Source organism: Drosophila mauritiana, chromosome 3R, assembly GCF_004382145.1.
Source record: "Drosophila mauritiana strain mau12 chromosome 3R, ASM438214v1, whole genome shotgun sequence".
Lineage (NCBI taxonomy): Eukaryota > Metazoa > Arthropoda > Insecta > Diptera > Drosophilidae > Drosophila > Drosophila mauritiana.
The window spans coordinates 27,259,010-27,283,457 of NC_046670.1; the positions used below are offsets into that span (position 1 = coordinate 27,259,010).

General features: G+C 44.9%; 3 protein-coding genes across 3 annotated transcripts; all 3 read left to right on the forward strand.

Annotated features, from left to right (window-relative positions):
* Positions 1–1,348: 1,348 nt before the first annotated feature.
* On the forward strand, positions 1,349–6,611 carry LOC117144636 (neutral ceramidase). Its single transcript, XM_033309931.1, has 6 exons — positions 1,349–1,670; positions 3,698–3,852; positions 3,911–4,234; positions 4,293–5,159; positions 5,579–6,189; positions 6,250–6,611. The coding sequence occupies exons 2-6, from the start codon at positions 3,724–3,726 to the stop codon at positions 6,431–6,433; spliced, it is 2,115 nt and encodes a 704-aa protein (XP_033165822.1). The 5' UTR covers positions 1,349–1,670; positions 3,698–3,723; the 3' UTR covers positions 6,434–6,611.
* A 301-nt stretch (positions 6,612–6,912) lies between these two features.
* Positions 6,913–24,324, forward strand: LOC117143640 (prolyl 4-hydroxylase subunit alpha-1). The gene is made up of 9 exons (XM_033308419.1): positions 6,913–7,240; positions 14,819–15,011; positions 20,087–20,395; positions 20,562–20,749; positions 22,454–22,623; positions 22,681–23,163; positions 23,240–23,305; positions 23,757–23,922; positions 23,984–24,324. The coding sequence occupies exons 2-9, from the start codon at positions 14,827–14,829 to the stop codon at positions 24,067–24,069; spliced, it is 1,653 nt and encodes a 550-aa protein (XP_033164310.1). The 5' UTR covers positions 6,913–7,240; positions 14,819–14,826; the 3' UTR covers positions 24,070–24,324.
* LOC117143639 (putative uncharacterized protein DDB_G0271606) lies at positions 17,386–19,651 on the forward strand. Its single transcript, XM_033308418.1, has 2 exons — positions 17,386–18,973; positions 19,053–19,651. The coding sequence occupies exons 1-2, from the start codon at positions 17,612–17,614 to the stop codon at positions 19,386–19,388; spliced, it is 1,698 nt and encodes a 565-aa protein (XP_033164309.1). The 5' UTR covers positions 17,386–17,611; the 3' UTR covers positions 19,389–19,651.
* Positions 24,325–24,448: the final 124 nt, after the last annotated feature.

Consider the following 24,448-nt stretch of genomic DNA (forward strand, 5'->3'; position numbering starts at 1 on the left):
GTATTGTCTTGGGTTACTGCTCGCGCGGACTGGACGCACTCTTGGTTGTCAATCAAACGCTATTCCGCAATCTTCTTCCGTACAGAATTACTCATAATTACGCAGGGCGTCCTCTGAAAAAGCTGGAAACAGCTGTTCTCCCACGCAGTCAGCTGTGTGCGATTGACTGCGAAGAGTCATCGACGTCCTATCGATACTAATCGATGGTAACAGTAGCAAAAGGAATATCGGTTTTCGAAACGAACGTTACTTCTTGAATTTAATACATCTAGATTGTTTTTTCGCTACAGATTATTAGTGTGAGTTAAATTTTTGAAAAACTTATATACTTGAACCTTATTTCATGTAAAGGAAACAAAATTACCAAATGCATTGAATTAATACTCGAAGTTAAACATGCAGTGTTTAGTTCGTCTTGAAGGTTACATAATCATAAAAAAAATTTAAAGTTAATATCAGATTATCGCCATCTAAGAGTACGTTGCAAATTTGGGTTCTAGAAAGCGAGCTGTATATTCCCCTTCCAATTGCACGTACTTAATCCGTATCGCTGAAAATAAAACACGGCTAATCTTGGCTAATATACTCAAAGTAAAGCGATAGTTTAACCTTATCAATTGGTTGTTTTAAAGACCCCTCAGTTCGATCGATCGTAAAAAATCAACTGGGAGCCCATTCAGTAGTAGCGCGTGTCTTGATCCCGAAAGAAGTCGGCAGGCACCTTTTTCAGGGGTAAGTTAACTTTCAGAGTAAGCCATATAGCAAATTCCATGCAATTATACGTTTAAATATCGAGGACTTGGAGTGCGAAATTCTCTTGTTTGCAGGGGTCAAAGTGCGCACTTGTTTACCTGCAGGTATTAGCACTATGGGGCCCAATCTCGTACTCCCGATCTGCGGAAACTAACGATATGATAAGCTATCGGCGGATTATTTAAAGCATGCATAACGGGCAAAACCAAGAATACACCTAGAAAAAAGGGGAAAAGGGGCCTTTTAAAATATCTAATATAATTAGGCAGTCAATTCGATAGATGTACCTTCATAGCTCAGAAGAAGTTATAAGTTTTCTTAACATTCATTTATCACATACATATGTATGTGATAGCGTTTGAAATTCCCATCGAACATGGATTTGTATGAGCGAAATGGTTGAGCGCTTGAGCGACTGACTGATGGATTGATGGCAGCTGCGCCCCCACAAGCGCCCAAAAAAAACTGAGAAGCCAAGCCAAAGAGCCGAAAAACCATTCACAGATCAAAACGCCGAGAGCCGAAGTCCCCGATTCAGGTTCGGCTTGGGGAATCGAGTGCGGCTTGGTTTTCAGCCGAAATGGTTGGCTCGATCCGATCAGTCGAGTGCCAACTTGGGCGCAAAACAGGCGACGACCCAATCCCACGGCTCGGTTTCGTTTCGAGATAGTTTCGTTTTGGAGGGGAGCGGTTCGAAAAAAATCAAAAAGCAAACTGTCGCGTTCGTGGAAAGATAAATAAATCGAAAAAAGTGGGGGCCAGCGTGTTTTGAAATCGGCCTTTGGCATCGACAAGCGCCAAACTGCAACTGCAAATGCTGCACATTATCCATTAATTGGGCAGATAAGAAGCGTGTGATAAGCGCAGAGCACATATAACTACGGCTATTGAGCCACCACTGCGATTGAACAGTGAATGTGAGTGCTGGAGCTAATAATCCAGGGTCGGGCTGCCCGAAAAAAAGGAGTTCACATTGCATAACCCTCAAAAACAAGTCCAAGCTTCCCGAAATCAGTGCAAGTAACCTCAGATATGTGTGTATAGTACATAGCCTACTACTCATCTTATAAAAGGCTCATCAAACGAAATCTTCTGTAATTTGCTCAATTGGCGCGTTTGTCCGGCGATCAGCGTTTGGCGGCCCGTATCCAAGAGATACTTTTCCACCTCCGTATCTTTATCTTTGGATTGCTCTCTTGCTGTAGCGAGCGTTACATTTTCGAGCCTCCAGGCGATTGCAAAAGTATCTGGAATCTGAAATCGAAATCCGCACACGAGATACGTGTGCCGGGCCATTTGTATCTGTATCTGTATCTTTGTATCTTGTGCGATGGCCCTGCAGCTGATAGTCACTTCGGCTCTTTATGGCCGAGCATATTTATTTAATTTTCGTTTTCAATGTCAGCCGCGCGGTGTGTAAATTATGCAAAGTGTACGGCGGATTATGGGAATCGGATCGGGTGGTGGTCAGGTGGATGAGCCACTGGCACTGCTTTACATGCGCGGCAATTACCCACTCGATTTCCTACTTAACGCCTTTTGCGGCAATCCGCACTGAGAACAGACAAATTCTATGTGGAACCCAGTGCGCATACAAAAGAAGTCGATTCATCATTAAGTTCGAAACAAAAGCAGGCGGATAAAATAGGGAAATGGTTGGGATAGGGGCAACGGAGGAGGTGGTGCTAATGCGGGAGTGGAAAACACCAACCACTTTTGGTTTTAAGACGTAGCATGCCGGTCAGCTGAGAAGTATCTATTGTATGACATGGGCGCCATATGGTCATCAGCTTACTCAGAATGAGGAAGAAACAACTAAAGACGGAGATTATATTATATATATAGATTGAAATATATGTACAAGTGAGATATACTATGGAAAACTTGTGTATTGGAATTCTATGATTTTCGAGATCAGAGCTAGTGGTTCTATTCCATTGACCGCAGCTGTACGCTAACCATTGAGCCGCTGAAGAAGCCGCCTGGTTTCGCAACTGATAAAAACCGGTTCCGGAGACGCTCTTCAGCTGCTGATAAGAGATGTCCCGTCTGTTTTATTCAACTGCGATTCGGCTGCTTGCATTGTTATTATTATTATTATTGTTATTGTTATTGCCACTCGGCGCGTTATTGTTATTGTCAGTGGGTCTGCCGGAGGTCACGCCCGCCTCAATCTCAACCCCATTCGAAGTGCGATTGCGAACGGTCGCGGGGCATTTGCATTTGTCCGCTTTATCTATAACCGATTGACGGATGACGGCCAAGTGGATCGGATTGGATCCAGCTGTCCAACTGTCAATCGATGGCTGCTTTCATCACCTTCGCGTTTTGTTGCAGATACTTGCAACACATGATTTGAGTTGCCAAATACGAGCGGGGTATCTTCATTTCTGCGCATTTAAGTTGGCTGGGGAAGATTGCAGATACATATAAGACTATCACCCGGAAAAATAACTGATCAAAAGATTGAAGTGAATTGAAGGGCTTACAGCTAATTTCAAACGTAAATACTTGGATTTATTTTAATGTTTCAAATTAGTTTAGCCACCAATTAATTTACTGCTTCACTGATTCATTAATCTGATTATTAGGGTATAAGTAATTAAGCAAACATACTGAAAACTCACAGATACGCATACTTTTCGACTAGGATTTGAACTTAATTGTCCAAAATGCGGTTACACATTGTATATTTATTAATTATATCGTGGTAGCTAAATGCTAACTGCTACTTGACATGATCGCTCAAAAATTGTGACTAGTTTTATTATGGTTAGTTGGTTAGTTGGTTAGTACTTTTGCCTCAGATAAACTTTTTTAATTGCTCTTCGAAAATTACGTTAAACACGAAAAACCCGTTTTTATTTTAGATAGGGGTGTTACCATACGATTCGTTGATCAATTGATAAACATTTAAGACTAATGGTATTTGTTATATTTCCAGATTTAAGTTAAGTGCTCAAATCAACGATGGCCAATAGCAAGATGGCCTTCTTAGCCTTTCTGGCCGTGAGTTTCCTATGTGGATTGGCCAATGCCACCTACAAAGTGGGTGTGGGCCGCGCGGATATCACAGGACCGCCAGTGGAGATCAATTTCGTAAGCATAATGTGATGATCTGATCTGAGTGATCTATATCTGGGATTTCCTCTGATAGATGGGCTATGCCAACATCAAGCAAGTGGGTCGTGGCATCCACACCCGCGTCTTTGCCCGTGCCTTTGTGGTGGAGGACGAAAAGGGCAACCGAGTGGCCTTCGTGAGCGCAGATGCCGGAATGATGGGCTACGGATTGAAGAGGGAGGTGATAAAGCGGCTCCAGGCACGTTATGGCAACCTGTACCACAATGATAATGTGGCCATCAGTGGCACCCACACGCACGGTGCTCCTGGAGGATTCCTGATGCATCTGCTCTACGACATCTCCATTCTGGGCTTTGTGCCTCAGACCTTTGAGGTGATGGCTCAGGGACTGTATCTGGTGGGTTTAACTTTCAACTGAATTTGTAGAGGAAATAAATAATTAATTTATATTATAGTGCATCAAAAGGGCAACGGACAACCTGGTGGATGGTCGCATCTTGCTGTCCAAAACTACCGTGCTAAATGTTAACATCAATCGTTCGCCCTCATCCTACTTGAGGAATCCCGCCGAGGAGCGTGCCCAATACGAGCACGACACGGATAAGACCCTGACCCAGCTGCGATTTGTGGACCTGGAAAACAACCTCCTGGGCGCCTTTAACTGGTATGCCGTGCATGCCACCTCCATGAACAATACCAACAGACTGGTGACCAGCGACAATGTGGGTTACGCCGCCCTGCTCCTGGAAAAGGAGTACAATCCGAACAAGATGCCCGGAAAGGGCAAGTTCGTAGGTGCCTTCTGCTCATCCAACCTTGGCGATGTGTCCCCCAATATAATGGGTCCCAAGTGCTCGATCTCCGGCAATGAGTGTGATCTATTGACCTCTCGTTGTCCCTCTGGCGAGGGAGATTGCTTTGCCTCCGGACCCGGCAAGGATATGTTCGAGAGCACCCAGATCTTGGGTCAACGTTTGGCGGATGCTGCTCTGGGACTGCTCAACGAACAGAGCCAGGAGTCCACGGCTCGGGAGGTCACTGGAGATGTGAGGTTCATCCACCAGTTTGTGGACATGCCCAACTACAATGGCAGCACATACAATCCGCTGAGCAGGAAGGTCGACAAGGTCAGGGGTTGTCAGCCGGCCATGGGCTACAGCTTTGCTGCTGGTACCACCGATGGACCTGGAGCCTTCAGCTTCGAGCAGGGAACCACCACGGACAACCCCATGTGGAACTTTGTGCGCGACTTCATCGCTGCTCCCACGCAGGAGGACATCAAGTGCCACGAACCCAAGCCTATTCTACTGGCCACCGGCAGGGTGAGTTTTTCCATTGATCATTTATTATTAACTAAATAGCTACTCTGAAAAAAAACAATAGCGATTTGAAAAGAATTTCCTAAATTGCCTAAAGGTATGCAGTACAAAAACTCTTACTATTTGTTTGGAACTTTGTAGAAAGATGTGTGCATTAGACACAGCATTTAAATGTGTTTAATAGTGCAAAGGAACAATTTACCAATTTTGAAACAGAATACATACATTTATGTAGTGGATTTTGTTTTCATGATGCACATTTAAGAGGGGTAATTAAACTGAAACGAAACGCAAATTAGTTGTCTGCTCATAAAAACCAAGGTAAGGTAGTTATAATCAGGTCATCTTTTAAAGCCCAACCGTTATTAAAAAATCTAAGTGCATTTTAAGCATATATAACAAGTACATTATCCACTTTTTAGGCCACCTTTCCCTATGAGTGGCAGCCAAAGATTGTCTCGGATCAGCTACTAAAGATCGGCGATGTGATCATAGCCGCCGTGCCCTGCGAGTTCACCACAATGGCAGGACGCCGTCTGCGAAACCAGATTCGAGCAGCTGCCTCCGCCGTCGGAGGCATCGACACCGAGGTGATCATCGCCGGACTGACCAACATATACACCAGCTACACTGTGACCCCGGAGGAGTACCAGGCGCAGCGTTACGAGGCCGCCTCCACGATCTTCGGTCCCCACACCCACTCCATTTACATGGACGTCTTCGAGCGCCTGACCAAGGCCATGATGCGGAATGAGACTGTGGATGCGGGTCCAAGTCCGCCGTACATGAATGATGTGATGCTATCGCTGAACACCGGGGTTCTCTTCGACGGACACCCCATAAACACTGACTTTGGGTACGTGAAGTCGCAGCCCAACAAGGAGTACGGCATCAACGAGACGGTGAAGGTCACCTACATATCCGGAAATCCCCGCAACAACCTTTTCACCGAGAAAACCTACTTTACCATCGAGAGAAAGATCAACGAGGATCGCTGGAAGGTGGCCTATACGGATGCCAGTTGGGAGACCAAGTAGGAACCGCCAGCTCAAGATTATAAATGTTGGTACTTAATTAAATTGTTGCTTTTCAGAATGGTCTGGCACCGCACCAATACGATCCTGGGCTTCAGCGAAATGGACATCTACTGGGACATCAGTCCGCAGACTCTTCCCGGGGAATATCGCATCCGGCATTCCGGGGAGTACAAGTACATCCTGGGCGGAAAGTATCCCTACGAGGGACTCACGCACTCCTTCACCGTTAAGGAGGACTAGGATTCGATATCCGCGTGGCGTGATTTTATAAATATTCCTGGCCAGACAGTTGTCGGGCCCATCAAAAACAAAAACCAACACTGAATCCATGTATTTATTTACCATTTGTAAGTGACGAAGGAAAAGCTTTATTTTTGCGAACGCGAATAAAAAAGATGCCAAATTATGTTGAAACTAAGCAAACGTGTTTTTAATTTGTATCGAAATGGCTGTTTTTTAGTCTTTTGACAATGCTTCATCTTTTAACAATTACAATTCAAATTGCCCGCCACCATACACGATCCGCAAACAGCTGTTCGAATGAAATCCACAATGCTTTACAATTTTCTCTCTTTCTACACTTTTTCTCTTTTGTGGAATTTAATTGAATTTCGAAATTCGAAGTTGGTGCTCTCCTCTTAAATTCGAAACAGAAACAAGAAATTCTCTCTTTCTGAAACTGGAAGTCGGTATTTATCTATATTCGATGCGGCAACAAAACAAAATCAGTTCCAGTCGGTATTTCTCAGCGCGCGCACGCGAATTAAACAGAAACACAAATTATATTTTTGTAGACAAAACTGTGAAAAGGGAGATTTGCTCCTCGAGACCAGAGAAAACAATCCTTAAATTCGATTCTACTCGAAAATACCTAAAACAAACGTGAATTTTGTGCTTCCAGTTAGAGTGCATAAAATGTATCTGTAAGATACAAAGTGCGGGTGGCAATGCAATCGAGGTTTTCTCGTGGAATTGTAAACAAAGAAGGCGGCCAGTTTCATTGACATCCATCGAGATCCAGCAACAAGTTCGCATAAGACACACACGGTAAATTAAAGAAATTCCTCAGATACATTTTCTAGAACTTCTGACGTGTTCCTGCTGCCGGCATCCGTCCTGCACTGATAACAATAATCGAGTCTTTATTTGAAAGACGGGAAAGTGGGCCAGCTAAATTGAGTATTCGATTTTGATTAGAGAGAAATGCTCTGCTCCGCTGTGACAAAAACTAAACTGATTTGAGTGCTCACATACTATATGCACTTGTTGTCACCACATGGCGATTGAATTGACCGCTTTTTGCCCCCACATATTCCCCATTTCCTTCTGCTGATGCTCCTCCCTTCCCCATCTCCGCTGGCGATAAGCCTCTAAATATCTGGACTCGAAAAAGTCTGTGCGGCATAGACGTAAATACATATACTTTTTACGTCCGTCTGGGTGTGTTTATATAATGTGGACTAGGGGGCGAAAAGGAGGAAGTGCCGCAGTCACGTAGTCAATTGTCGGCATTTGTTTTGGTCTCGTTTCCCGTGCACTTCATCTTCAAATGCAAAGGGTATATACACTGCGTTGCCAACTGTGCGAAAAAGGATGGCCTAGTTCAGCAAGGAATCAATAGATTTTCTTCCTTTTGCTATACATATCAGTAGCTAATTACTTGAATAAGTAATATCAGGGAATTAAAAATAACCAGTTTCTGAAACTGTTTCCAAACCTGTTTGTAAAGAGGATACAATTACTTTAAAGGGTATCCAGTTACTCTTTATATAACAGAATCCTTTTTTAAATGTATAACATAAATAACATAAAGTACCTGGTAAATGTCTATGATTAAAACCCAGTTGAGTTGACTCCTGTTTAGCCCGGACACGAACCTCGCTTAGCCGCTCTTATTAGCTGGATATTTCTTGTCTAATTGGAAACACTTCACCAATTAGAGTCTGGTTTGGATGATTAATGGCTATGCGTATTTTTTCAAAACACAATCGGATTCAATAGCTTCAATTAACTTACGAGCAAGGTGTGTTAATTTATGAAATTTATAATTTAGCCGCAATCTGGTTCGTTGCTCCCCGCCAGCTTTTTCGGCCTTTCGCCTTTACGTCCATTTGATCAGTATTTGTTTGCTAATTAGTTCGGCAATGACGACCGGTTGGCAATAATAGAGTTGGATGCGAAAACGAAAGTGGCTGCCGAGTGGATCACCAGGTCCATTTCCAGGTGCGGAATGCAATGAAAGTGAGGACAATGTCGACAAGGAGCTGCTATTTGGCCCACTTCCTTGTCTGGTTTTTCCCCCCATTTTTCTCCAGCCTTTTTCCCAGCTCATCTTTCGCTTTTATAATGTTCAGCAAAGTCTTTGAACCGGTTTGGTATTGCGATTTCCATCGGGGACGCCTTTTATGCTTACATTTCAAGGTGAATTGTAAAATTTATGTGTGCACACGCTCCATGACGGCATCTGACTGGCATTAAAACACTTCGCCATGGGTTAATCATGGGGGCCAGCCGGGTGTTAAGGGGGCTGGGGATGAGCTGCGAACATTTGTCATTCATTACTAATTAGCAAACTCGCTGAATGCACTTGAATTACTCCCGCCGAGTCCTTCCTTCCTGCCTACTGAATATTTAATGCGAATGCCAGTTTTCCAACACAGCGAGAAATTAAATAGAATGGATTCGATCCGAAAGATGACACCCTATTTTTCGTTAGAATTATCAACATTTTATTTAGAACTTCTCGAAATACGTTATCAAAGGTGCTTTCTAGAATTTCCAGAATATTTGTGATAGAATGCAAAGTTGATAATCAGCGTGTGTACCAATGGTTACATCACACTTTTTTTTACATTACTTTCATAATTCATCATCATTTTTCTCCAGTGCTGGTACTTCTTTGTGACAATCAAATTAACGCTTATGGAATTGAAAAGTTCACGCCCTGCGAGTGGAACTTTTGCTGGCAGACAAATCACATTATCTACGACTTTGAATCCAAGTTCTTGGAGCAACTGCAGCATGTGGCCTGGAAACTGAAACAGAAACTGCCACACGCTCTTGGCCTGGCCAACTCAATTACACTTAACCAAATTGTTTGCATAATTTGCACAAACTAGGCAGCCCGAGACCGTGATTTTTCCACAAAGAACTCTTCTCTTTGTCTGTCTTTTTTTTGCATCGTATCAACAAAGTGGAGAGACCTCATTCGGTGGTTAGGGCAAAGTTTGTGCCCATGATGATGATACTTAAGGCGATAATGATGATGAAGTGGTTATGGCGAGGCGCGTCTAACGAGTCCATTAAGTCGCTGAATTAAGGAAAAACTCGGAGTCAAATTACAGTGCCAACGACGAAATCGACGGTTCGATTCGATGCGATTTTAATTATGCATTCGATTGACGGGCAGAGCCACTCAAATTGGCCAAATTGAATGGAAAGGGGAAGGTTTTTGGCTAGGAAGCCGTACCCTCGGCGAATTCCATTACGAATGGGCAAATGTCACAGCAGACATGGGAAATAAGAGGAGCTCCGCCTGGGGAAGGTCAGTCCGCGGGTCCGGGGGCCTGACATTTAGCAGATGGGAGACTTCGGTGGCAGCAGTTTGGCGACTTCGTGCCACATTAACAGCCACTGGCCCAAAGAGACAATGTGGCCAAAACTGTTCACGAGCTTGCTTTTGCTGGCAGCTCACAAATGCCAGGGCTCAAAGAGCAGATGCACGGAAAAAATCCCTATATGGATATAGAATTATACTCGTAGTTCCATGTACCTCAAAACTATGAAAATATCTCCATTAAATGCGATGCAATTTGAATAACAATCCTTGCAAAACTCTTAATTATTTAGCCATATCTCTTTATTATTTGCCAGTTCTACAAATCATGCAATTAAGTCGCTTTTAATTAACCTCTTAATAATACAGCATCAATTTATAAGACACAATTAATTTATAAGCGAGTTAGCTCCACCCAAAATCGATTCAAGTTTAATTCTGGCTATATTAAATCAAGAAAACTAGTTTCGAAAAGACATTCAAAGAAGAGGTAGAAAAGTCCTAAGACAATGTCAGTTTCTGATAAATGTTATGATTAGGTATTCTCAGATTAGACAAATTTATACTTGGTAAACGTTAGTTTCATGCAGCTTTCAGAAATGATAAATTATTGACCCCGAAACAAAAGAAGTGTTCCAATGAAACATATAATATTCATAATATTTGGTCACTTCTTCCCCCACAAGAATATAAATATTTATGGACTTCAAAGTGCTTCCACCAAGATTAAGTCGAACGTCATTATGGATATTTGTTGATTTAGTTATTCTAAGATTATTCATCTCTTTAGCCACCACTTGTTTTCCTCAGTGTAGAGTCAAAGGCATCGTTTCAGCTCCAAATTGGCTGCGGATGCACAGTTATGAGTCTGCTTTCGGTGGCTCATAAATGTCACTAGGGCTACTGGGCTGCCGGTGCTTGAGTTATGGCTCTGGGCTCTGGTCTCGTCCATCTCGGAGTCGCTTCAGCAGCTTCGTCGACTTCACCGCTCATAAAATTGATGGACAACATTGTGGCGGCCACGTTATGGGTGATACCTAACCCAACAAACTAACTATGCATCTGCAAGTCGACCTTGGCAGCGTGGCCAGCTTATCACAGCCAAGCAGCCACCCACTCGATGGGGAGTGGGGGGTACCTCCCACTGCATTTGCACCTGAATAATGATGTCGTGCCTGCTCAAATTGTCCCGTTGCATTTTATAGAATTGGTGCCGTTTGCTGACAGTTTCATTTGAGCGAAAGTGTCGCAGTTTGGCGGCTAAAAGGAAGGCGGTCTCCCAGGAAACAGGTGCATATGCCGCTCTCGATAAGCGAGGTCCCATTGTGTGGGACAGGTGGCATAGTGGCACAGTGAAACACGCACAAAGTGGACGAATGTAGCACAACAGGTTGGCATGTGTGATGTTCCCCAGTTGCAGTTGTAACTTTGGTTACTCAAATGTAGTCATGTGGTACTAGGGAAGTCCAGCCAGAGGCTTCACTGTCTTGAGCCAATGCAATATGGCCAACCGGGTCACCGTTCGAAACTTTTTCCTACGCCAACAAGGACACTCTTTGCCAGGTAGGAAGCATTTGCTGACTGGCCAGATGCAATGCGAGTAATGCTAGTTCGCTGTCACCCGGCACAGAAGTATCTGCGTATCTGTATCCGTGGAGCAGTCAAGCATCTCCATTTTCATTTTCATTTCATTTCCATTTCGATTCCCGTTTCGTCACTTTTCGCAGTCAGTCAGTGGGTCGAATGCGGAGCTTAGTCAGCGTTTTGCACACAAAGTATTTCATAACTTAATTGCGCCAGGGCGCAAGATAACAAATTTTGCCGAACAAAAGCCGGCAGAAAATTCATTTTCATTTCGCCGCGCTCCTTTCTTCGAAAAAGTGCAGTAAAATCATGGAAAAGAAGAGCCAACGAAAATGAAAATTGTTGCCGGATTGCATAAAGCACAGAATACACGCAAGCCAAAACTATAAGATTGCCGAGCCAGCATTTCAGTTGGGCCTTATGCTCAGATGGGCGGACTGTGAAATAGAGGCGTGGCCGGCGAGGAAAATGCAATCCGATGACGAAAGTCCATTTCGTTGCACCACGATTCGCACCGCAAGAAGTGCAAAAAGCGGTGATGATGAGGCGTGAATTGAAATTGATTGGCAGATTAGTTTGCCCAACTAACCGACTGAAGTGAAGATGTGATGAAAGTGCTGGAAAATCGCCGCCTTGGCCGGTCCTGAAATCGAATTTTCCGCAGCCATGCATTAATTTCCGTAACCATATCAACTTTCTGCTCTCTTCCACTCGGCTGAAGTTTGTAATTTGCTGCCAATTAGTTGAACGTGAAATCCAATTTCAGCTTTGTCCCGGGAATGAATCTTCTGTCGAATTTCTGGTCAGTTCACAATTTCTGGCGACCGCAGTCTATGGTAATCAGAGCTGGCTGACATTTCGCAGTCATTTATTCCAGCTCCCTCTTAATATTAATAATTCTGCATTTTGCATATTTTCAATATGCGCTTCATTTGTATGCCGCTCCGTCAGTTTGATCGACCAGAAATGTGAGAAATTCCGCGTTAAATGACCAGACAACTTGGCAGGTGCTTCTGCATAAAAAACATATCAATATTCTCATTGCTTTATTACCTTTAATATTTTTGCACAAAAACAAGGGTAATGTGCTAACTGTACATGCACAAGCCCGATCGCAACTCGTAAATTTTGTGGCTTAATGAATTGAATTTAATGGCCCCGCATTCATTCAATTTTATAAGCATTACCATAAAGATGTTATATTTAAAACGGCCAAATTATCGCTAATACGCTGACATTTATAGTTGAGATTACTTTGAGAGCCGACAGCCGTATTAATCCTGATTATCTGTATATATTTGCTAGACGTGAGCTTTGTTAGCATAGTTTCAAATATATCTGGTTAATTATGCTAATATCACATGCTCATAGACTTTTGCAGTTGGCAGTACGCCTTTATAGCATTTATATCTTTATCTTTAGGCAGAGGCACAAATTGCTTAGGAATGTTCTGTATGAACGGCCAAGAACTCCTCCTCACAGTCATGAAACGCACCTTAGTTCTGCATACTTCTGCGTGGGTGGATGCTTTTTCCTGCTGTTTTGTTTTATGTGCCTGCAAATGTGCAACTCATGGCAACAAACATTCCCCTGTGTTGCATTGGAATTTGCGCAAATTAAAGCGAGTAATTTGGTCCACACTCTATAACGTGAGTTCGATGAACTGGTCGAAAGCAGAAATTCCTCATTTACCCACGAACTGCAGATATTCTCTGGGTGAAATAATATTTGCATTTCAATAAGTTTGATTGTGTAACGCTGTGCGGGATGGGTTTGGGTGAACCGTTAAAGGCCTGGTCATCATCACTCACAATGAGCGATTTCTGTTCGGTTAGGTTCGGTTCTCCGCTGCAGCGACGCGTATCTTTCAGATACATTTGCATAAATAACGGAGTTCCTTGAACCCCAATTAATTTCCCGTGAGATGCAGGGCCAACTTAGCCAGAAAAACTGTATCTGGCATCAGGAACATCGCTCCAAACTGGAAACTGGAAAGTTAAATGGAATTGAACGGCGTGTCGTAAAACTTAATAGCTGTTGCCCTCGTTCTGATCAGAGTGTCGAAACTCCACGACTAGAAATGGAAATTCGAATAGATAGATTTAGAATTTGGTAAAGGGGACAAACCGGTCTGGGCGAGATTATTTAATATTTGCTGACAGCCGGGTTCGCTTTTAACACATGTTAGCTGACATAAATCGACTCGCTTTGGGACATCCATAATTCTGGACCAAAGTGGCCAGAAGTGTTGGCCAAAATGCCGCGTATTAATGAAAGATCTTATCTTCTGCTGACTGATTAATGTGAGCAAATACCTGCTCAAGTGCGAGACAGCCTCTCTGTCTCGCCTTGGCAGAAATAATTACTGCTGATTAATTATTCAACGCCCCCCGCCTTCAAGAGCATGCATCAGCCTTAATTCGTCCTTGTGGTTCGTCGAAGGACTTTTTGGGCCACCGCCCACCGAAACAACCAAATCCGCCGAATCCAGCGAACCACCGCAGACAAACATCTTCTGTATGCAAATTGAGTGCCGCATTTATCTTAAAGATGCGAATTAACAGCGCGCAGCTAATTAATATCAATTAAAATTTATTGGCACGTTAACTAAGCCGCAATCTATGTGGTCCCGCCTCAAAACGGAACTGGAAACAAACTTGAATTCGCTGTTCCTGTCAACTGAGACTGATGGGGGTATATTGGCTAAAGCGAACTTGTAGATACACCGATATATATGAAACTTGATACATCACAAGATACAAAGGCCACAGGGGACTGCAATGTGGGTTTACATGTGAGTGAGTGATTAAACGGGTTGCTCGTCCATGGAATTAAAAGCTACACATAAAACCTTCAAAGCAGCAAAACGAATATAAAAACCATCCAATTATAGGGAGGAATTTTAAGACGTCCCTCTGCTAAAATCAAATGGCATGCAGAAAAGTCAAAGCTCGACGAGCAGCTTGTGATGCAAAGATATGTAAAACTGAATATTTTCCTCGTTCCACTTTCGACTGTGACAAATTGCACATTTTCCAATAGATATTTGCTGCGGCAATAAGGGAAGTACATATAAATTGCAAATTGTTTCTGGCGAAGGAAATACGGCCACTTAAAGAGCATTTTTCCCTCCACTCCGTGGAGTGTCATCGAATGTTTCGGACCCGTTTTATTGTCGTCAGCGCAGTAAAGTAAACGCCATAAAACAGTCCGCTCGATGGCAGGTCAAATTAAAAAACGCTCATTAAAATAAATTGCCAAGTGCCCAAACTCAAGCAGCAGCTGCCCCTCGAAACCCAAATTCTGTGTTTCTGCTAGCTCGGCGGCGATATTAATCAATATAAAAGTCGATTTTGGGTTCACTGAGCTTAGAGCTTCCACTTTACACATGGCCGGAGATTTAAGGCCAAATCGCAGGCTATATCTACCACCTTTGGCAAAAGACTTTAAGGCGCCTAAGCTCACAGCATTCCATCTTTTTGCAGACTTCAAAATGGCAGCGGACTGGCGATTGATGCTCCTGCTGGGAATCCTGCTCCTTGTGGGCGGTCCTGCTAACGGGGAGGTGTACACGGCCTTGGCCGAGATGGAGGAACTTCTGGAGACTGAATCCGTACTGATTACCAACTTGGAGGGCTACATTCGCGTCCAGGAGGACAAGCTGAACTTCCTCAAGAAGTGAGTATCCCTTTTCTTGCATCCACTTGTTTAATTGGACTTAAATAACACAGACATTAATTGGGAAGCCTTTTAATGTTGCTTATCTGAGCCAACAAACTGCCCGTTATTTATGAAATCCCGCATTCTAGGCCATAATTAAATGTGCAATAACTTAATTGACCCGCTGAGAGGTAAAATTGTTTTTATTTGCCAATAGCTAACGTGCAAATACAATTAGTAATTAGTGGCTTTGTTTGCTTTCCATTTAATTATCTGTCATGAATATGGCCTTCTGATTCGAAACTTTTTGCTGCACTTTTCATATTTGTTATATATTTAATAACCTTGCAATATATTTCAGTAGTTCAGGAGGAACTTGAATTTTAATTGAATTCGGAAATAGTTTCCGTCAGATAAATAATACTTTGCTAGTTAACTTTATCTTGTTTCATGGCATGTTCCAATCAGTAAATGCGGAGAGTTATTTGTATGTTAAGCTTAAAAACTTCGGATAATTACACGAACCCTAGACCTCAAAAACCAGCTCCAGTCGGACCCCCATGACACTTAGCATAAATAATTCTTATGCAAATGGTTCAAGATGTTGCTAGTCCGTAAATGGGGAACTTGAATAGACGTTCAGGTAGTCGCCTGCATTCTGGTAATTACTTTTGCCACGTGCGAGGGCAGCTGTTGCACGCACCTATGCTGTTTTACTACTTCTGAGTGTGTCTGTATCTGTATCTGAGGAGGCGCCCCTCACACACATGACTGCAGATACATATCTCTTGCTTATATGCGAAGGGGATCTATGTGGCGTATATATATGACAACTGGCAGCGGAAATAATATGGGGGAGAGAGCAGGGTGCAGGATGCGGTGAGACAACTCCCCTAATCAAATAATGCCAGTCGCACACAGGACTCAGGACTCAGGACTCAGGATCTATCTTTGCGGCTGTTTCTGTGCTGTTCAGTTCAGTTGAGTTTAGTTGAGTTTCTGTTCCTGCATTTGTACTTTGGCTGTGTCACAACAAAGGACGAGACAGGATCCTCGCAAACAGCTGACAGCTGTGTGCCTGCCGTCTCTGTCTGTTATCCTTGTGCGCTGTCATTGCCCCTGCCTTTGAGTATCTGCATCCGAGTATCCTTCGGATGCTGTGCAGAAACCCCGCACTCTTGTCGCGTGCCGTCTGCCGGCGTTTAAGTTTATATGGCTCTTAAATTTTCCCACCGGCCAGCTGTTGGTGCCTCCAATTTCTGGCTAATCCGCTTGACAAATGCCCCCGACTGCGCTGATTTGCTTCTGGCCAAAAGGCAATTAAGTTGGCCACCACAAAAGGACAACACGCGTGCATCCAATCTGCGGGCCCAAAGGCATGTATGTATGCACGTGGGAGGCGAGATCCGGACAAAGTTGTCCAACGAACTCTGCGTTTTTCTCCGTTTTCCTCTGGCAACCAAATGTAACGGTCGCTTGGGCAACAAAAATCCGGGGAGGGCTGCCTTTAGGGAAGGTTTTTGGTCTGCACAAACATCAGAGCCGAGCAAGTATTATTTTTAAGAAGCAGTCTCGACTAAAAGGTACCCCTTAAAATATATAAGCGATTTTAAAGGTCACAATTCTAAGTGAAATATTTTAAATTCTTAAATTCTTTTGTTTAATTTTTTTTCTGAATGAAGCTAAGCTCTACTTTATGACTTGACGCTTTTACGTCAGAAATATGTGCATATTAAACTAAACTGTTTTGTGAAAGCAGCATTAAAAGTTTGTTTTAATGGTGCCGATATACGGATGCTAACCATATATAATAAAAGCACGATATGTTTTCAACAAACAATAAACTATTTTAAATATTTCGGGAGAGAAACAAAGCAGCGACGAACAAAAGGAACAAGAACAACTAGTTCTTATATGGTTATGATAAAGAAAAAAAACTTTTATGATAGTTAAATTATGTCGAATTCTCGGTGGTGACAGTGTGCTGATATGATCTGCTCTACACTGGTTATGTTCGAGTGTAATCCTATGCGGATTTAAAACACATTCATCATACCCCTCAACTGGCCAACTAAGTGGTACCAAAACAGAATTAAAGTCGCGAGGGAGCGCATATGAGTTGGTAAATAAGAATTAAAAACGCCGATAAAGCGAACCGAATGGAACGCCGGCTGCTCCTGCAATTCGCCAGGGGTTTTTAGGTTTTGGTTAGGACCGCGCTGAAACGTCTCAGTTGGAAGTGAAATGCGTTTCAACCCCCGTTCGTTCGTCGAGCAGCAGGAGCAGATGTTTCTGGGTTTTCACATTCGGTTCCTCTGGCCTAATGGAACGCGCCAAACACAGTCGGTCATTGTACGGGTGTACGGGTGTCTTATGTACAAGTAAATGGTGTTTTATGGGGTGGGGCCTCGTATCGGAGCACGATCCACTCGACTGCGCGCCGGCGCAGGAAGTGGAGGAAGTTGAGGAGCCGCCGGCTGGAACGGCTCTCCAGATCAGTCGAGTCGCAGTTGCCGAGGCGAGCGGATCGTGAACAGTGCTACGAACCCAAAGAAAACCCAAAGTAGTGAAAGAACACCCCTAAGAGGTTGTGGAATTGCCACCAGTACAGTGCCAACATGTCGCAGCACAACTATACGAACCCGGCCTTCTGCCAGAACAGCGAGTTTTACCCGGTGCCCAGCGGCAACTCGTCGCGAGTGGAGTCCATCTACAACAGAAGCCTCCAGATGAACTTTGGAGCGGCTCCTCCGCGCGCCACTCGAGATCCCCGCGAGGGTCCACTTCGAATGCAGCGTAGCATGTCCACGCGATCGGTGACGCGGAAACAACACCAGCAGCAGCAGCAGCAGCAGCAGCAACAGCAGATACATCAGCAACACCTGGCTCAGCAGCAGCAACACCAGCCGCAATCCTCTAGTGGTCGCTATGCCTTGGTTCCCCTAGAGGAACTGAACAGCAGTAGGGCCAGTAGATACGCCATAGTTCCAGGACAGGCGGCCCAGAGGTTGGCCAGATCACAGGATAATCTGGATCGCTATGGCTCCAGACATGGATTGCACGAAGAGGAGGAGCCGCACTCCTTCCACGAGGAACCCCATCAGGAGACCCAGTTTGCCAGCTTGCCACCGATACTTAATCTGCCGCCCAAGCCCAGGAATATTAACAACAACACCAATCCCAATCAAACCCAGATTAAGCACGCTTTTAGTAGCGACTTCGGCAGCAAGACCTTCTTGATAGTGGATAAGAATAGCAACCAGAGGTACCAGATGGTGCCCACCGCCGAGGACGAGGAGCTGGTGGACGAGAACCAGGAGATCATACAGATGCACAATGGCCGCGCCCATCGATATGCAGTGGTGCCCACGGATGCGGACGACGATGATCTGGCGGAGGAGCAGGAGCAGCAGGAAACCTGCCTGAGCAACATGGAATTGAGCAGGCAGTACGCTGCGAGGACCTCAACGCCGCAGCAAAAGAATGCAGCTGCCGCCACGAGGGCCTTGCATGAGCTCCTGACCACGCCCAGGAAGATGCAGCCGCCTCCGCGATTGGCGCACTCCACGCCCCGGAACGCCGCGCACCACGAGCAGCTGCAGCTGGAAAGGCGGTTGGAGATCTACAAAAGCCAACAGATCTACCAAAGCCAACAGGTTGGAGCAGTAGTAGGAGTCCCTCCAACATTGCCCATTCGCCAGAACCGACTCTCCCCACAGAGACTCCACTACGAGACCGTGAAGCCGCTGCCCATGCAGATCGCAGATCGATCCATGGCCGTCATCAGTCCACGGGTCCAGGAGCAGGGGCAGGAGCAGGAACGGGAACAGGACATGAGCAGCATCCAGGGAAAGGGCAAGAAAAACAGCTCCTATCCGCAGAAGATGGCCAATGCCACCATTACCTTGGCCGTGGTCTCCCTGATGCTCGTCTTGGGGAGCACCATGAATGCGGGGCTCATCATCTACATGATAGCACACGTAAGTAGTCTAAAATACTGTTAAAGATACTCATTTTGTCCATGGAAACATTTGAATAACACTATTTCTTCCCCTGCAGCTCGGAAAGTCCTTTTACCTGCAGTTTAGCCTGGTGGCCTCCTTCTCCGGAATGGGACTCGGCTTCCTGGGATTCAAGTCGCGCCACTGCGAGTGGCTGCCGAACAGAAGCTATAGCTCTGGCTATATCCTGGTCACCGTATTTTGCCTCTTCAAGTCCTGCGGATTGCTGGTGATACTCGTGGTGGACCCCTTCCCCGGATTTCCTGTCCACGATGTGACCACTGGCGTCATCCTGGGACTGTCGACCTTCACCATGTTCTTCATCGGATTGGGAGTGCTGGGCAGCTTGTGGTGCCACCGACCTCCGCCAGACAACCGCGTCAACGTGGTCTAATACTCTGGAAATAGTTAATCCTAGACTTTAATTAGTTGTACACCATCCACTTCGACTTCAAGAACTTGACACACCGAACGGCTAAAAGACCAAAAACAAGAACTAGATTTATAATCAGCGGAAGATCATCATCCCCCAAACGACTGTATATAACAAGTGGGTTGTACCTATTGCTAACTCTTAATTTGTTTAACTTATTGTTCACCTTAATGTAAGCATGTTACGGAATAAGAATAAAATAAAGGCACGTAGTTACCAGTACAGCATTTTCTATCAATAAGGAAATGGTAAAAGCGTTCAATTAGGTTACTTCTTTAACAAAAAACATATATATATGGTGAATAAACACTTTCAAATATAGGTCGGGTGCTAAAATTATAGATTCAGCGTCGTGATAATTAACTTGATTGAGTAAACAATTATTTTTCAGCTTTCAGCACCTTTTAACTATTGAAATACGGTGCATATTTTAAAGCAATGTGCTTAAACCGATTGTTTGTGCATTTACTTATTGACAAACAAGAAAGTTACGACATTTTCCTTAAGCTGCACCTTATTTTTGCCGCAGGACTTGCCATTTTTTCCCGGCCAAGTTAAAACTTCAGCGTTGCTTTCCGCCAGTTGAAATGCAATTTGCCTGCTCGCGAAAAGCACTTAGTGAACTGTCTACTAAGTTTTGCCCTCTCTTTAAATTGCAGCAAAATGGACGAGTACCAGAGGGAGCACTCGGATGCCTCCAATGATATAACCGCCTACGTATCCAATCCAATTAATGCGTACCTGCTGACCAAGCGGCTAACCACCGATTGGCGCCAGGTGGAGAACCTCATGGAGCACGACGTGGGCACGGATTTCCTGCAGAACATCACCCAGTATCGCAGCCTCCTGAAGTTCCCCTCCGACGAGGACCTCAATGGCGCGGCGGTGGCCTTGCTCCGCCTGCAGGACACCTACCAACTGGACACTTCGAGTGTGGCGAGGGGCAAGCTGAATGGCATTCAGTACAGGTAAGCTTTAGTCCAACTAAATGCATAAAGCTTGAGCTATAAAGTAGGAAAAGGAAAACAAAACTGAGCAGAATCATGGATTTTCTGGTTACCAAAAAAATAAACATCTCGAAATGAAGCGGCCAAGTCCTTGGGAAACTCACTGACCAAATTTATTATCCCGCAGCACGGAAATGTCCTCGGATGACTGCTTCGAGTTGGGGAGACAATCGTACGTGAACCACGACTACTACCACACGGTGCTCTGGATGAACGAGGCGATGGCCCGCATGCTGGAGGAGCCGACCAACCACACCCAGAGCTTCACCAAGGCCGACATCCTCGAGTACCTGGCCTTCTCCACCTACAAGGAGGGTGAGTGCAAGTCCGAGTCCAGTGCGACTCCCCGGCATCCGTCCGCAAAGTGCCCGGTTGCACTTGCAAAAACGGCTGCTTAAATTGAAATGTCGTTTTCTAATGAAATTTATTTAAATACTTCACTGGCCCCTTTGACAAGAAATATTCAAGCGTTGCATGCTCCAGCCCGTGAAATTATTTAAAATTTTCGCAAAAAGCTATGCGTTAACTTTATATACAACCATAACTATGTTAGCATACGCTCAAGGCAGTGCTGCTTCAGTAACTTATAAAATCTAGGAATTCTCACAGCCCCCTAAACCTGAAAATGTCCTTAAATTTCGGTAATTAAATTCTCAGAGTGTGCTCGCCACTCCACCTCGTTGTTGTCCTGGCTCGTTTGCATGGCACTTTCGAGGTCCATTTGGTTGCAGGAAATTGCACTCAGTCCCCGGCCACTTGCCTCCTGTTGTCCTGCCACTTTCCATACTTTCCACCTGGAGCCGCTCTCAGGGTTCTCCATTAAGTGCGAAAAAGTGTTGGCCATCTGCCGCCAGTGCTACTTTGTTGTGGGAAGCAGGGAAGTCATCACGTAGAGCAGGACAGGATCGGCACGTCCTTTGGCTAGGGAGTTGTATGCTTTATTAACGTCTTATTACACCGGTTAGTGTCCCCTATCCGTTCATCAACGGGCTGGCACACGCATCTGTATACCCAGTGGGTGCTCCTTGGCTCTAGGAGGCTCCACACAGGAAGAAATTCACAGAAGACACGTAGCCTGTTAAGTAGGGTGTCTTAAAGGTATGCAGAGATTTTAGGAAGTTTGGTTCAGACTTTTCGGTCCATCGTTGCATGCTTTTAGATAACTTTTTTTTTAATTACTAGCGCTTTCTATGCCATTAAAACGATGTGAGCAATGTAGTTTGAATTGTGAATATCGGTTCGCTTTTTTTTCCTATGCACTGGGTTAGCTCAACAAACAAACGATGGGCGGGCCCGGGGGCGTGGCGGAAGTGCGGCCATATTGTGTTGAGGAACGACACGAAAAAACAACACAAATGGGTCCGCCCTCGAGGCAAGTGACAGGCTTTCTGTCACCCAACCACTCATCTCGCACTCCCCCTGCCAGTTGCTCCTGCTCCCGGTGGCACACATGTGTCGTGAGATGCAAATTTAAATTCCTGTCGCCGACAGGACCTCAAAAGTTGAGGTCGCAGTGGAGGCGGAGGTTAAAGCCGGATTCTACGGCAACTGACGGGCAGAACTTATTAGTGGGTAGCCGGGTTAAATGATGGCCTGGACCTGGACGCAAATGAATAAATAAGTGAGCAGCTTGCAAACTTTGGAAACAATCCAATCGACTTGATGGCCCAGCAGTCCCAGTAACTCAGGAAGTTCGAGGTCAGGCGGTAAACTTTCAAAGAAACTGTGGCATACTTTGGGGCCGAGTCTCGATGGCTCGTTGGGCTGGGGTATCGTATCGCAGTTAAGGCCCATTTAGACCCTGATGAATTAATTGTGCGGACGGTCAAGTGCAAAACTCTTGACTTTAAATAAGTGACTCACTAATGTGCTGTTTGTTTATTCAAGTAGTTATGGTCCGTTTAATGGTTCAGTCGCTTTGATGTTCTTTAGTTAAAGGTTGAAGAGTTTGTATAGGAGTTTTTCTGTTCAAATGGGGAGTTGTTATAAAGCCCGGTATTTCTCCTTTATTTCTTTCAGGCAACATAGAGAGCGCTCTGACCATGACCAACGAGCTGCTCCAACTGCTGCCCCACCACGAGAGAGCCAATGGAAACAAGCGGTTCTACGAGAAGGAGATTGCCCAGCAGCTGCAATTGCGGAAGATGAAGGGCGACGATGGCACCGATGAAATGCCCAAGTCCGACTTGGTAAGTAAAAGTTAACCGTACACAAACATCCCTACGACTTAGATAACCCAATTGCAGCCCGTGGCCAAAAGTGACCCAGCCATCTTCGATATGACAGAACGAAGGGCTTACGAAATGCTGTGCAGGGGCGAACTGAAGCCATCCCCATCGGATCTGCGATCCCTGCGATGCCGCTATGTCACCAATCGAGTGCCCTTCCTGCGTCTGGGTCCCCTGAAATTGGAGGAGGTCCACGCGGATCCCTACATTGTTATCTATCACGATGCCATGTACGACAGCGAGATCGATCTGATCAAGCGGATGGCCCGCCCGCGATTCCGCAGGGCGACGGTCCAGAACTCCGTGACCGGAGCCTTGGAGACGGCGAACTACAGGATCAGCAAGTCCGCCTGGCTGAAGACCCAGGAGGATCGGGTGATTGAGACGGTGGTGCAGCGCACTGCGGACATGACTGGCTTGGATATGGACTCCGCCGAGGAGCTGCAGGTGGTCAACTACGGCATTGGAGGTCATTACGAGCCGCACTTTGACTTTGCCAGGGTGAGTTTCCTCCATTAGTTACACACCTTAAATAAAGTAGAAAAAGCTAATTAAAATATGTTTCAATCCTTTCTAGAAAGAGGAGGAGCGCGCCTTTGAGGGTCTCAATCTGGGCAACCGCATTGCCACCGTTCTATTCTATGTAAGTTGCATTCACTCCGTTTTAAGTATAATAATCCGATGTGTACGCGTGTTATTTTTCCGTATTTTTATGCACGCGCACATCCCACACAAATGATAAAACTCTGTGAATTTTCACTTTATTTGCCCCCAAGCCAACAGAATCATTAGTGAGGCTTATTTATATAGAGATATGCGTAGGTTGCAGTGCCAGTGAATGGAATTCCAAAGCCGGGAATGCAAAAGAACGCACAGTGGCTGAGAAACATATACAAAATCCAAGGCAACCTTACAAACGTGGCTTTTCATTTCTAAGAGATACTTTTATTTTGATCACCAAGCTATTGTAGGTTTGTGCTGTTTGAATTGGTAAACACAACTAATTGGTTTTACGAAAATATGTGTGCTGTGTAGAGTTTAATATAATCTTATAGCATGATATTAACTTTTCCTTTTATCCTCTTTAATCTCAGATGAGTGATGTGGAGCAGGGAGGAGCCACTGTCTTCACATCCCTGCACACCGCTCTGTTTCCCAAGAAGGGAACGGCTGCTTTTTGGATGAATCTCCATAGAGATGGACAGGGCGACGTGAGGACCCGCCATGCCGCCTGTCCCGTACTCACAGGCACCAAGTGGGGTGAGTTCAGCGCAATTTAGTAGTCGCCAAAGATTAACCTTTACCATATTCACTGATGCAGTGTCCAACAAGTGGATCCACGAGCGGGGCCAGGAGTTCCGCAGACCCTGCGCCTTGGAGGAGGATCACGGCGAGTTCGCCATCTAATCCGGAGTCTAGTTTGCGCATGCAACGAATCCCTAGTGCGGAATCTCATCCTTCGTCATCGGCCATCGACTTTCTATTGTAAATAAAGCACTCAGGCCGAAGAAGGTCGCATCTGTTCTACTTATCGGTTCATCGTACATGGGAACCAACTTCAACCTAGCTGTATCCTAGACTCGTATGGAATTTATCTACTTTTGTATATTTGCCTAGTTTAAGTAGTACAAAAAATTGCAATAAAATCGAATTGGAAATCAAGCATGTGGTTATACATATATATATTGGCAGACTTAAAGTGGAATAACATTCTATAAATCTTAGTAATCTAAAATATAGCATTTTCGAGCGAGCGATTATCGTACACTAGCTTCTTAAACTAATG

Coding starts and splice junctions, on each gene's coding strand:
- LOC117144636 (XM_033309931.1), top strand. CDS start 3,724: ATGGCCAATAGCAAGATGGCCTTCTTAGCCTTTCTGGCCGTGAGTTTC. Junction 5,160..5,578: donor TTCTACTGGCCACCGGCAGG/GTGAGTTTTTCC, acceptor TCCACTTTTTAG/GCCACCTTTCCCTATGAGTG. Junction 6,190..6,249: donor GATGCCAGTTGGGAGACCAA/GTAGGAACCGCC, acceptor GTTGCTTTTCAG/AATGGTCTGGCACCGCACCA.
- LOC117143640 (XM_033308419.1), top strand. CDS start 14,827: ATGGCAGCGGACTGGCGATTGATGCTCCTGCTGGGAATCCTGCTCCTT. Junction 22,624..22,680: donor AAATGCCCAAGTCCGACTTG/GTAAGTAAAAGT, acceptor ACCCAATTGCAG/CCCGTGGCCAAAAGTGACCC. Junction 23,164..23,239: donor CGCACTTTGACTTTGCCAGG/GTGAGTTTCCTC, acceptor AATCCTTTCTAG/AAAGAGGAGGAGCGCGCCTT.
- LOC117143639 (XM_033308418.1), top strand. CDS start 17,612: ATGTCGCAGCACAACTATACGAACCCGGCCTTCTGCCAGAACAGCGAG. Junction 18,974..19,052: donor TCATCTACATGATAGCACAC/GTAAGTAGTCTA, acceptor CTTCCCCTGCAG/CTCGGAAAGTCCTTTTACCT.